The sequence below is a fragment of the Rhinoraja longicauda genome, chromosome 34 (genome assembly GCF_053455715.1).
Source record: "Rhinoraja longicauda isolate Sanriku21f chromosome 34, sRhiLon1.1, whole genome shotgun sequence".
NCBI lineage: Eukaryota > Metazoa > Chordata > Chondrichthyes > Rajiformes > Arhynchobatidae > Rhinoraja > Rhinoraja longicauda.
This window is the reverse complement of record NC_135986.1, coordinates 155,738-168,896: the sequence shown is the minus strand read 5'-3', so window position 1 is coordinate 168,896 and position 13,159 is coordinate 155,738. Positions and strand designations below refer to the sequence as shown.

General features: G+C 59.7%; 1 protein-coding gene across 1 annotated transcript; it reads right to left on the bottom strand.

Annotated features, from left to right (window-relative positions):
- Positions 1 to 485: 485 nt before the first annotated feature.
- On the bottom strand, positions 486 to 12,966 carry trappc14 (trafficking protein particle complex subunit 14). The gene is made up of 6 exons (XM_078427700.1): positions 12,520 to 12,966; positions 10,074 to 10,169; positions 5,553 to 5,682; positions 4,447 to 4,533; positions 1,088 to 1,207; positions 486 to 646 (listed from the first exon to the last, which is right to left on the bottom strand). Exons 1-6 carry the CDS (start codon positions 12,955 to 12,957, stop codon positions 486 to 488), a joined length of 1,032 nt encoding a protein of 343 aa, XP_078283826.1. The 5' UTR covers positions 12,958 to 12,966.
- Between the last annotated feature and the right edge of the window lie 193 nt (positions 12,967 to 13,159).

Sequence of the window (13,159 nt, the reverse complement as noted above, 5' to 3'; positions counted from 1 at the left end):
CTTCTGCGCTGTAACCAGGGGCCACAGTTTAAGAATAAGGGGTCGGCCATTTAGAACTGAGATGAGGAAAAACTTTTTCAGTCAGAGAGTTGTGAATCTGTGGAATTCTCTGCCTCAGAAGGCAGTGGAGGCCAATTCTCTGAATGCATTCAAGAGAGAGCTGGATAGAGCTCTTAAGGATAGAGGAGTCAGGGGGTACGGGAGAAGGCAGGAACGGGGTACTGATTGAGAATGATCAGCCATGATCACATTGAATGGCAGTGCGTACAGGCTCGAAGAGGCCGAATGGCCCCTCCTCCTGCACCTATTGTCTATTGTATCTCCTAAACTAGTGTGTGGGGTGATCGCTGCCCCCACAGTGGTGCGGCCCCCCCGTCCATCCCCCCCTCCCTCCCGCGGTGCGGCCCCCCTGTCCATCCCCCTCCCCCCGCGGTGCAGCCCCCCGTCCATCCCCAGAGCCCCCCCCCCCCCCAGTGGTGCAGCCCCTACCTCCTTGCTCTGTTGGGGGCGGCCGCTGGTTGAGCTGCAGCTGGAAGAGGAAGGCCTGCTCCTCCAGGGCCCCGCGAGCCCCACCGGCAGCTGGGCCCGGCCCCCCCACCCCCCACACGGTGGAACGAGCCCACCGTCACCCTCCCCCGACTGGTGGCTGCAGGGACACAGATGTCAGAGACCCCCACCACTCTCACGACCCCCCCAAGCCCCCCCTCCCCAACTCCAACTCCCTCCCCCCCTCCAACCCCCCCTCCCCCACTCCAACCCCCCCCCCCCCCACTCCCCCACTCCACCCCCCCCCTCCCCCACTCCAACACCCCCTCCCCCCCCCCCACAACGAGCCCACCGTCACCTCCCCCAACTGGTGGCTGCAGGGACACAGATGTCAGAGACCCCCCACCCTCACGCCCCCCCCACCCTCACTCCCAGCCAATGCCCCCATCTCACCCACCCCACCCCTCTTTTCACCCCCCACCCCTCCCCCCACCCCAATGCCCACCCCTCCCCCCACCCAATGCCCCCCCTTCACCCACCCAATGCCCCCCCTTCACCCACCCAATGCCCCCCCCCCCCCCCCCCGGGGCGTGGCCCTCACCACACGTTGTCCACCAGCAGCATGGAGCCGTCGGCATCATGGGCAGGTAGCTGGCGTTGAAGTTTGGCAAGATCCGCACGTCCCGCACACAGATCTCATCCTGGGACGCCATGTTCAACACTGGGGGGGGGGGGGGGGGAGAGGGGGGAGAGGGGGGGGAGAGAGAGGGGGGGGGAGAGAGGGGGAGGAGGAGAGAGGGGGGGGGAGAAGGGGGTAGAGAGAGGGGGGAGAGAGGAGGGAGGAGAGAGAGGGGGGGAGAGAGAGAGAGACGGGTCATTTCAACATCACCACGCTGCAGTAAAGCACTTACTCTCTTTTCTCCAAAGACGTGTTTATGCTTTATTCTTGATTGTTTCACTGTGTGTTGTTGTGTTGTCGTTTGTGAGCGGAGCAACACGGCACATTCCTTGTGTGTGCACATACTTGGCCAATAAAACTCACCCGCTCTCTCTCTCTCTCTCTCTCTATCTCTCTCTCTCTCTATCTCTCTCCTCTCTCTCTCTCTCCTCTCTCTCTGTCTCTGTCTCTGTCTCAATCTCTCTCTCTCTCTCTCTCTCTCTGTCTCTCTGTCTGTCTCTCTCTCTCGTGCAGGCACGCACCCACCCACCCACCCACCCCCTCACTCACTCACTCATCCATCCATCCATCCATCCACTGTAACTGTGCTCTGAAGCCACCAGTGGCCTTGTTTGAGGGGCACTTTCATCGTGAAACTGTGCAGCGTCTCCCCCCGTGACAGTGCGGGCTGCAGAGGTGCAGAGGGGTGAGACGAGACGGGACGGACGGACGGGGGGTCTGTGGGGGAACATCCAAAGTGAGGGCTGATGTACGGAGGTTAGAGATGGTGAGGGGGATTGAACACGGGGGGGGGTGGGGAGGGGATCAGAGGGGGGGACCTGCAAGGTGGGTGAGGGTCGTAACTTTGTAAACCCCATTCATGGGCGACCGTTTGCATTCCTTGCCAGGTTGGCAAGCAAGATATTCCACTGGAGTTTAGACGGATGAGAGGGGATCTTGTAGAAACGCATAATACTCTAAAAGGAGTGACACGTTAGAGGCTGGAAACATGTTCCCAATGTTGGGGAGTCGGAACCAGGGGCCACAGTTTAAGAATAAGGGGTAGGCCATTTAGATCGGAGATGAGGAAAAACTTTTTCAGTCAGAGAGTTGTGAATCTGTGGAATTCTCTGCCTCAGAAGGCAGTGGAGGACGATTCTCTGAATGCATTCAAGAGAGAGCTGGATAGAGCTCTTAAGGATAGCGGAGTCAGGGGGTATGGGGAGAAGGCAGGAACGGGTACTGATTGAGAATGATCAGCCATGATCACATTGAATGGCGGTGCGTACAGGCTCGAAGGGCCGAATGGCCTCCTCCTGCACCTATTTCTTCCCTGTTTCTGTGAGTGTGACGTCAGACGTGACTATAATGGAGCATTCAGACACTTCCCATAGTCTCTCCCCCCCCTCACCTTTACCCCAGTCCATCTCTCCCCCCCCCACCTTTACCCAGTCTCTCTCCCCCCCCCACCTTTACCCCACAGTCTCTCTCCCCCCCTCACCTTTACCCCAGTCTCTCTCCCCCCCCCTCACCTTTACCCCACAGTCTCTCTCCCCCCCCCCCACCTTTACCCCAGTCTCCCCCCCCTCACCTTTACCCCACAGTCTCTCTCCCCCCCTCACCTTTACCCCAGTCTCTCTCCCCTCACCTTTACCCACAGTCTCTCTCCCCCCCCACTTTACCCAGTCTCTCTCCCCCCCCTCACCTTTACCCCCAGTCTCTCCCCCCCTCACCTTTACCCCAGTCTCTCTCTCCCCCCCACCTTTACCCAGTCTCCCCCCCTCACCTTTACCCAGTCTCCCCCCCCTCACCTTTACCCCAGTCTCTCTCCCCCCCCTCACCTTTACCCCAGTCTCTCCCCCCTCACCTTTACCCCAGTCTCTCCCCCCCCTCACCTTTACCCCAGTCTCTCTCCCCCCCTCACCTTTACCCCAGTCTCCCCCCCCTCACCTTTACCCCAGTCTCTCTCCCCCCCCTCACCTTTACCCCAGTCTCTCCCCCCCCTCACCTTTACCCCAGTCTCTCCCCCCCTCACCTTTACCCAGTCTCTCTCCCCCCACCTTTACCCAGTCTCTCTCCCCCCCCCACCTTTATCCCACAGTCTCCTCCTCACCTTTACCCCAGTCTCTCTTCCCCCCCCACCTTTACCCCAGTCTCTCTCCCCCCCCCCCACCTTTACCCCACACAGTCTCCCCCCCTCACCTTTACCCCAGTCTCCCCCCCCTCACCTTTACCCAGTCTCCCCCCCCTCACCTTTACCCACGTCTCTCCTCCCCCCCCCTCACCTTTACCCCAGTCTCCCCCCCTCACCTTTACCCCAGTCTCTCTCCCCCCCCTCACCTTTACCCCACGGTCTCCCCCCCCCCCACCTTTACCCCACAGTCTCCCCCCCTCACCTTTACCCCAGTCTCCCCCCCTCACCTTTACCCCAGTCTCCCCCCTCACCTTTACCCGTCTCTCTCCCCCCCCCTCACCTTTACCCAGTCTCCCCCCCCTCACCTTTACCCCAGTCTCTCTCCCCCCCCACCTTTACCCCACGGTCTCCCCCCCCCCACCTTTACCCCAGTCTCCCCCCCCCTCACCTTTACCCAGTCCTCCCCCCCCTCACCTTTACCCCAGTCTCTCTCTCCCCCCCTCACCTTACCCCACAGTCTCTCCCCCCCCTCACCTTTACCCCACAGCCCCACCCCCCCACCTTTACCCCACGGTCTCTCCCCCCCCCCCCTCACCTTTACCACACAGTCTCTTCCCCCCCTCACCTTTACCCCACGGTCTCTCCCCCCCCCCCTCACCTTTACCCCACAGTCTCTCCCACCCCTCACCTTTACCCCACAGTCTCTCCCCACCCTCACCTTTACCCCACGGTCCTCTCCCCACCCTCACCTTTACCCCACGGTCTCTCCCACCCCTCACCTTTACCCCACAGTCTCCCCCCCCTCACCTTTACCCCACAGTCTCTCCCCCCCCCTCACCTTTACCCCACGGTCTCTCCCACCCCTCACCTTTACCCCACAGTCTCCCCCCCTCACCTTCTACCCAGTCTCTCTCTCCCCCCTCACCTTTACCCCAGTCTCCCCCTCACCTTTACCCAGTCTCTCTCCCCCCTCACCTTTACCCCAGTCTCCCCCCCTTTACCCCAGTCTCCCCCCCCTCACCTTTACCCCAGTCTCCCCCCCCTCACCTTTACCCCACAGTCTCTCCCCCCCTCACCTTTACCCCAGTCTCTCTCTCCCCCCCCTCACCTTTACCCCAGCCTCCCCCCCCCTCACCTTTACCATCCCACAACCCCCCACCCCCCTCACCTTTAATGACGGTCAGCTGCTTGCCCGACACGTTGAGCTGCCGACACTTGACAGTAGGAGGCGGTAGCACGGTCAGTAATGTGCTCACTGTACAGAGGGGCGAAGAGACAGAGACAGAGACAGAGACAGAGTCAGGGTGGGGGTAGTGCACGACACAGGGTCCCATGGACCATCTCACCCCCAGCTGCCCACCCATGTTTAACCCCATCTGCCTGCACCAGCCCCCATCCAAAGAACGGGGCTTGTCGTCACTGGGATTTAGAGAGGTGAGAGGAGATCTGATAGAAGCAGATCACATTCTGAGGGACTGGACACGTTAGAGGCAGGAAACACGTTCCCAATGTTGGGGAGTCCAGAACCAGGGGCCACAGTTTCAGAATAAGGGGTCGGCCATTTAGGACTGAGATGAGGAAAAGCTTTTCCACCCAGAGAGTTGTGAATCTGTGGGATTCTCTGTCACAGAGGGCAGTGGAGGCCGATTCACTGGGTGTTTTCAAGCGAGAGTTAGATTTAGCTCTTAGGGCTAAAGGAATCAAGGGATATGGGGTGAAGGCAGGAACAGGGTACTGATTGTGGATGATCAGCCGTGATCACATTGAATGGCGGTGCTGGCTCGAAGGGCCGAATGGCCTCCTCCTGCACCGACTTTCTGTGTTTCTATCCCTTCAGCCCACCTCACCCACGCTGACCAAGATGCCGACTAGAGTCCGAAGAAGGGTCACGATGTGAAACGTCACCCATTCCTTCTCTCCACAGATGCTGTCTGACCCGCTGAGTTACTCCAGCACTCTGTGATACCTAACACTATCCTACACACACACTGGGGGATAATTTACATTTACACCAAGCCAATTAACCTACACACCCGCACGTCTTTGGAGTGTGGGAGGAAACCGGAGCGCCCGGAGAAAACCCACGCAGGTCACGGGGAGAACGTGCAAACTCCACACAGACAACGCCCGTGGTCGGGATGGAACCAGGGTCTCCGGCGCTGTGAGGCAGCAGCTCTACCCGCTGCCCCACCGTGCTGACCTACCTGTTTGTAGCCCATACTAAACGCAGTGTTTCACTGCAGCTCGGGACAGGTGGGCAGGGGGGGGGGGTACCTTGAGCTTTGAAGGTGCTTTGATCTTCCTTGAAGATCTGGGAGGGGTTCTGGTTCTGCAGGACGGTGAGGTAGCCCCTCTCACGCACCTCCGCCTTCTCCTGGTCCCTCTTCCACACCGTCACGATGATCTGTAAAGGCACCGCACACTCAGACAGCATCCACGATACCCACACTGACCACAAACACACGCTGCCCACAAACACACGCTGCCCACAAACCCACACTGACCGCAATCCCACACTGCCCACACACCCACCCCTCTCACGCACCTCGGCCTTCTCCTGGTCCCTCTTCCATACCGTCACGATGATCTGCAAAGGCACCGCACACTCAGACAGCATCCACCATGCAGGCTGCCCACACTGACCACACCCACACTGCCCACACCCACACTGAACACACCCACACTGACCACACCCACACTGACCACACCCACAAACCCACACTGACCACACCCACACTGACCACACCCACAAACCCACGCTGCCCACACCCACACTGACCACACCCACACTGCCCACACACCCACACTGCCCACACTGTCACACACCCACACTGCCCACACACCCACTGCCCACACACCCACACTGTCACACACCCACACTGCCCACACACCCACACTGCCCACACACCCACACTGCCCACACACCCACACTGCCCACACCCACACCCACACTGCCCACACCCACACACCCACTGCCCACACACCCACACTGCCCACACTACCCACACACCCACACCCACTGCCCACACCCACACCCACACACCCACACTGCCCACACACCCACTGCCCACACCCACACTGCCCACACTGTCACACACCCACACTGCCCACACACCCACACTGCCCACACCCACACTGCCCACACACCCACACTGTCACACACCCACACTGCCCACACACCCACTGCCCACACACCCACACTGCCCACACACCCACACTGCCCACACACCCACACTGCCCACACCCACTGCCCACACACCCACACTGTCACACACCCACACTGCCCACACCCACACTGCCCACACACCGCCCACACACCCACACTGCCCACACACCCACACTGCCCACACACCCACTGCCCACACATCCACACTGCCCACACACCCACTGCCCACACACCCACACTGCCCACACACCCACACTGCCCACACACCCACTGCCCACACACCCACACTGTCACACACCCACACTGTCACACACCCACACTGCCCACACACCCACACTGTCACACACCCACACTGTCACACACCCACACTGCCCACACACAGCCCACACACCCACTGCCCACACACCCACACTGCCCACACACCCACTGCCCACACACCCACTGCCCACACACCCACACTGCCCACACACCCACTGCCCACACACCCACACTGCCCACACACCCACACTGTCACACACCCACACTGCCCACACACCCACTGCCCACACACCCACACTGCCCACACACCCACTGCCCACACACCCACTGCCCACACACCCACACTGCCCACACCCACACTGCCCACACCCACACTGCCCACACCCACACACCCACTGCCCACACACCCACACTGCCCACACACCCACTGCCCACACACCCACACTGCCCACACACCCACACTGCCCACACCCACACTGCCCACACACCCACACTGTCACACACCCACACTGCCCACACACCCACACTGTCACACACCCACACTGCCCACACACCCACACTGTCACACACCCACACTGCCCACACACCCACACTGCCCACACCCACACTGCCCACACACCGCCCACACCCCCACTCCCACACTGCCCACACACCCAGTCACACACCCACACTGCCCACACACCCACACTGCCCACACACCCACACTGTCCACACCCACACTGCCCACACCCACACTGACCACACTGCCCACACACTGCCCACACCCACACTGCCCACACACCCACACTGCCCACACCCACACTGCCCACACACCCACACTGCCCACACCCACACTGCCCACACACCCACACTGCCCACACCCACACTGCCCACACACCGCCCACACACCCACACCCACACTGACCACACACCCACACTGACCACACACCCACACCCACACTGACCACACACCCACACTGACCACACACCCACACTGACCACACACCCACACTGACCACACACCCACACTGCCCACACACCCACACTGCCCACACCCACACTGCCCACACACCCACACTGCCCACACCCACACTGACCACACACCCACACTGACCACACACCCACACTGACCACACACCCACTGCCCACACACCCACACTGCCCACACCCACACTGCCCACACACCGCCCACACTGCCCACACCCACACTGCCCACACCCACACTGCCCACACCCACACTGACCACACACCCACACTGACCACACACCCACACTGACCACACACCCACACTGCCCACACACCCACACTAACCACACACCCACACTGCCCACACCCACACCCACACACCCACACTGCCCACACACCCACACTGCCCACACCCACACCCACACACCCACACTGTCCACACACTGCCCACACCCACACCCACACACCCACACTGTCCACACACTGCCCACACCCACACACCCACACTGTCCACACACTGCCCACACCCACACCCACACTGCCCACACTGCCCACACCCACGCTGCCCACACTGCCCACACCGCCCACACTGCCCACACCCATGCTGCCCACACTGCCCACACACACCCAGACACCCACTGTCCACACACTGCCCACACCCACACTGCCCACACTGCCCACACCCACGCTGCCCACACACCCACACTGCCCACACACACCCACACACCCACTGTCCACACACTGCCCACACCCACACTGCCCACACCCACACTGCCCACACCCACACTGCCCACACTGCCCACACACCGCCCACACCCACACTGCCCACACACCCACACTGCCCACACCCACACTGCCCACACTGCCCACACCCACACTGCCCACACTGCCCACACCCACGCTGCCCACACACCCACACTGCCCACACACACCCACACACCCACTGTCCACACACTGCCCACACCCACACTGCCCACACACCCACACTGACCACACACCCACACACTGCCCACACCCACACTGCCCACACCCACGCTGCCCACACACCCACACTGCCCACACACCCACACTGCCCACACACCCACTGCCCACACACTGCCCACACCCACGCTGCCCACACACCCACGCTGCCCACACACCCACGCTGCCCACACACCCACGCTGCCCACACCCACGCTGCCCACACACCCACGCTGCCCACACACCCACGCTGCCCACACTGCCCACACACCCACGCTGACCACACACCCACGCTGACCACACACCCACACACCCACACTGCCCACACCCACAGTGCGGGGTGCCCTGGCAGCACAGCGGGTAGAGCTGCTGCCTCAGGGCACCAGAGACCCGGGTTCCCTCCCGACCGCGGGCGCTGTCTGTGTGGAGTTTGCACGTTCTCCCCGTGACCTGCGTGGGTTTTCCCTGGGCGCTCCGGTTTCCTCCCACACTCCAGACACGTGCGGGTTTGTAGGTTAATTGGCTTGTGTAAATTGTAGATGGTCCCGACTGTGTGCAGCAGTGCTAGTGTACAGGGTTGGCGTCTGTGCTGTCTGTGTGGAGTTTGAACGTACGCTCTCCCCGTCAGCCTGGGACCTCCGGTTTCCTCCCACATCCCAAACACATGCGCGCTTGCAGGGTAATTGGCTTTGGGTATATCAGATTACATTTTGCATATCATTCATTCATTAGTTCTACATCTATATCAGAATCAAAGGATGTTCCTTTAGGAAGATGAGGAGGAATGTCTTTAGCCAGAGGGTGGTGAATCTGTGGGATTCTTTGCCACAGACGGCTGTGGAGCCACAAGTCAGTGGATACTTTTAAGGCAGAGATAGATAGATTGTTGATCAGTGCAGGTGTCAGGGGTTATGGGGAGAAGGCAGGAGAATGGGGTTAGGAGGGAGAGATAGATCAGCCACGATTGAATGGAGTGGACTTGATGGGCCGAATGGCCTAATTCTGCTCCTATCACTTTTTAGTTTAGAGATACAGCGCGGGAACAGGCCCTTCGGCCCATCGGGTCCACACCGACCAGCGATCCCCACACACTAACACTATCCCACACACCAGGGACAACTTACAAAGGACAATTAAATCAAACCATACCAGCACGTGTCTGGAGTGTGGGAGGAAACCGAAGATCTCGGAGAAAACCCACGCAGGTCACGGGGAGAACGTGCAAACTCCGTACAGACGGCGCCCGTGGTCGGGATGGAACCCGGGTCTCTGGCGCCGTGAGGCAGCAGCTCTACCCGCTGCACCAGCGTGCCGCCCACAAATAAATACATCCAAATCAGGGAGCTTATTTCCTTTGGACAGTGTTACAACCTGTGGAGATGCCAGTGATTGAACCTGGGACCTCATGCACTCTACCACTGAGCCACATCGCCTCTGTTGTGGTCACTCCATGGTCCGTAGCTCACCTTGGCTTTGATGGTCCCGACCGGCAGCTTGTCCAGAGCGACCGAGAGCGGGAAAATCACCTCATCATTGCAGATGATCGGCTCCTGCACAGCTGTCTGTAAGGACAAGGCAAACGCTGAGATCCAGCACTTGCTATTCCACTTGGGCAGCTTACACCCCAGCGCAAGAACATTGCCACAACTAGACCCAAAATACTGCAGTAACTCAGCAGGTCAGGCAGCATCTGTGGAGAACATGGATAGGTGATGTTTCACAGAGTGCTGGAGTAACTCAGCGGGTCAGGCAGCATCTGTGGAGAACATGGATAGGTGACGTTTCACAGAGTGCTGGAGTAACTCAGCAGGTCAGGCAGCATCTGTGGAGAACGTGGATAGGTGACGTTTCACAGAGCGCTGGAGTAACTCAGCGGGTCAGGCAGCATCTGTGGAGAACGTGGATAGGTGACGTTTCACAGAGTGCTGGAGTAACTCAGCGGGTCAGGCAGCATCTGTGGAGAGAAGGAATGGGTGACGTTTCAGGTCGAGACCCTTCTTCAGACTGAAGAACTGTGAGAACATTGAGTTTGCAAGACACAAAGGCTGGAATGACACACGTGCCTCATTCCCCTTCTGCATGGCCCAATGCACTGGACACCTGCAAGGCTGTAATGTGCAGTGACACCCCTGCAGGTAGCTGCAAGGGTGCAATGACACCCGTATGTCCCCTCTTCCGCATGTGTCAATTCAATACTCTGCAGTGACACCCACGCCTCATCCCTCTGCAGGTAGCTGCAACATGCAATTAAATACAATGGACATCTGCAAGGTTGCATTGAAACCTGTGCATCATTCCTCTTCTGAATGGAGCGATGCACTGGGCCTCTGTATGGCTGCAAATACACCTGTCCATCATTCCCCTTCTGCATGGATCAATGCACTGGACACCTGCGATGTTGCATGATTGCTGCATCAGTCCCCTTCCTGCATTGATCAATGCATTGGACCTCTGTGTAGCTGCAATTACACCTGTGCATCATTCCCCTTCTGCATTGATCAATGCACTGGCCCTCTACAAAGTTGCATTATAAAACCCGTGCATCATTCCGCTTCTGCATGGAGAAATGCACTGGACACCTGCATGATTGCTGCATCATTCCCCTTCTGCATTGATTAATGCACTGGCCCTCTATGAGGCTGCATGAATGCTGCATGAGTCACCCTTCTGCATGGAATAATGCACCGGACGCCTGCATGATTGCTGCATGAGTACCCTTCTGCATTGATCAACAATGCACTGGCCCTCTGTATCGCTGCAATTACACCTGTGCATCATTCCCCTTCTGCATTGATCAACAATGTGAAAATAATAATAAATACAATGCACTGGCCCTCTACAAGGTTCCATTATAAAACCCGTGCATCATTCCCATTCTGCATTGATCAATATGTGAGGCCGCACAATTGCTGCATGAGTCCCCGTTCTGCATGGAATAATGTACTGGACATCTGCATGATTGCTGCATCATTCCCCTTCTGTATTGATCAATGCACTGGCCCTCTGTACGGCTACAATTACACCTGTGCATCATTCCCCTTCTGTATTGATCAATGCACTGGCCCTCTGTATCGCTGCAATTACACCTGTGCATCATTCCCCTTCTGTATTGATCAATGCACTGGCCCTCTGTATGGCTGCAATTACACCTGTGCATCATTCCCCTTCTGTATTGATCAATACACTGGCCCTCTGTATGGCTGCAATTACACCTGTGCATCATTCCCCTTCTGTATTGATCAATGCACTGGCCCTCTGTATGGCTGCAATTACACCTGTGCATCATTCCCCTTCTGTATTGATCAATGCACTGGCCCTCTGTATGGCTGCAATTACACCTGTGCATCATTTCCCTTCTGTATTGATCAATACACTGGCCCTCTGTAAGGTTGTATTATAAAACCCGTACAATGCACCAAGCACCAGCCAGGCTGCCCGGCCCCTCACCTGTGCCCGGCCCCTCACCTGTGCCCGGCCCCTCACCTGTGCCCGGCCCCACACCTGTCCCAGCCCCACACCTGTGCCCTGTCCCAGCCCCACACCTGTCACCTGTCCCCTGTCCCAGCCCCACACCTGTCCCTGTCCCCTGTCCCAGCCCCACACCTGTCACCTGTCCCCTGTCCCAGCCCCACACCTGTCCCTGTCCCAGCCCCACACCTGTCACCTGTCCCAGCCCCACACCTGTCACCTGTCCCCTGTCCCAGCCCCACACCTGTCCCCTGTCCCAGCCCCACACCTGTCACCTATCCCCTGTCCCAGCCCCACACCTGTCCCTGTCCCTGTGCCCTGTCCCAGCCCCACACCTGTCACCTGTCCCTGTCCCAGCCCCACACCTGTCCCTGTCCCTGTCCCCTGTCCCAGCCCCACACCTGTCACCTGTCACCTGTCCCCTGTCACCTGTCGTGCCCTCACCTGTGCCCTGTAGCCGTGCCCTGGGTCCTGGCAGTGTCCGGCGCTGTGTGTGAGGAGGGGCGGGCAGTCACTGAAGCCGCGGTGCCCGGTGCTGGGGGCGGGGGCGGGGGCGGTGCTGGTGTTGGGGTCTCCAGGCCCGGGCTCGGGTAGCGGCGTGGCGCCGGGACACACGCTGGCCAAGGCGGACAGGGAGGCGGCTAGGCTGCGCCACGCGAGGCCCAGGCTCCGCTCCGTCACCTGGGCCTCAACCTCAGCCTCAACCTCAGCCTCGGCCTCTCCGTCCGCCCGCGCCGCCCGGCACCGGCACCGGACCACCAGCACCAGCGGCACCGTCTCTCCCGCGTACAGGTGGCTGCGGCGGGGTAGGGTACGGTACCGCCGGTAGTCAGGTACTGGGCCACTAGGGAAATACATCAGGTACTCGCACCGTGACTCCATCTTGGCCCCAGCCTGGACCCGCCCACCTGTCAATCACCGGCCAGGGACCGCCCACTGGGGGGCGGGACAGGTACCGGCACCCACTCCCATTGGGCGTCCCCACCATCACTCACCGCAACCCCGCCCACCTGTCAATCACCGGCCAGGGACCGCCCACTGGGCCGCTAGGGAAATACATCAGGTACTCGCACCGTGACTCCAT

What these genes read in the sequence shown, in the direction of transcription:
- trappc14 (XM_078427700.1), bottom strand. Translation starts at nt 12,957, where the DNA reads ATGGAGTCACGGTGCGAGTACCTGATGTATTTCCCTAGTGGCCCAGTA. An exon ending in TCGGGACCATCAAAGCCAAG is followed by an intron (nt 5,683 to 10,073) that starts GTGAGCTACGGA and finishes GTGCCTTTACAG; the next exon opens with ATCATCGTGACGGTGTGGAA. An exon ending in CTGCTGGTGGACAACGTGTG is followed by an intron (nt 647 to 1,087) that starts GTGAGGGCCACG and finishes GTGTCCCTGCAG; the next exon opens with CCACCAGTCGGGGGAGGGTG.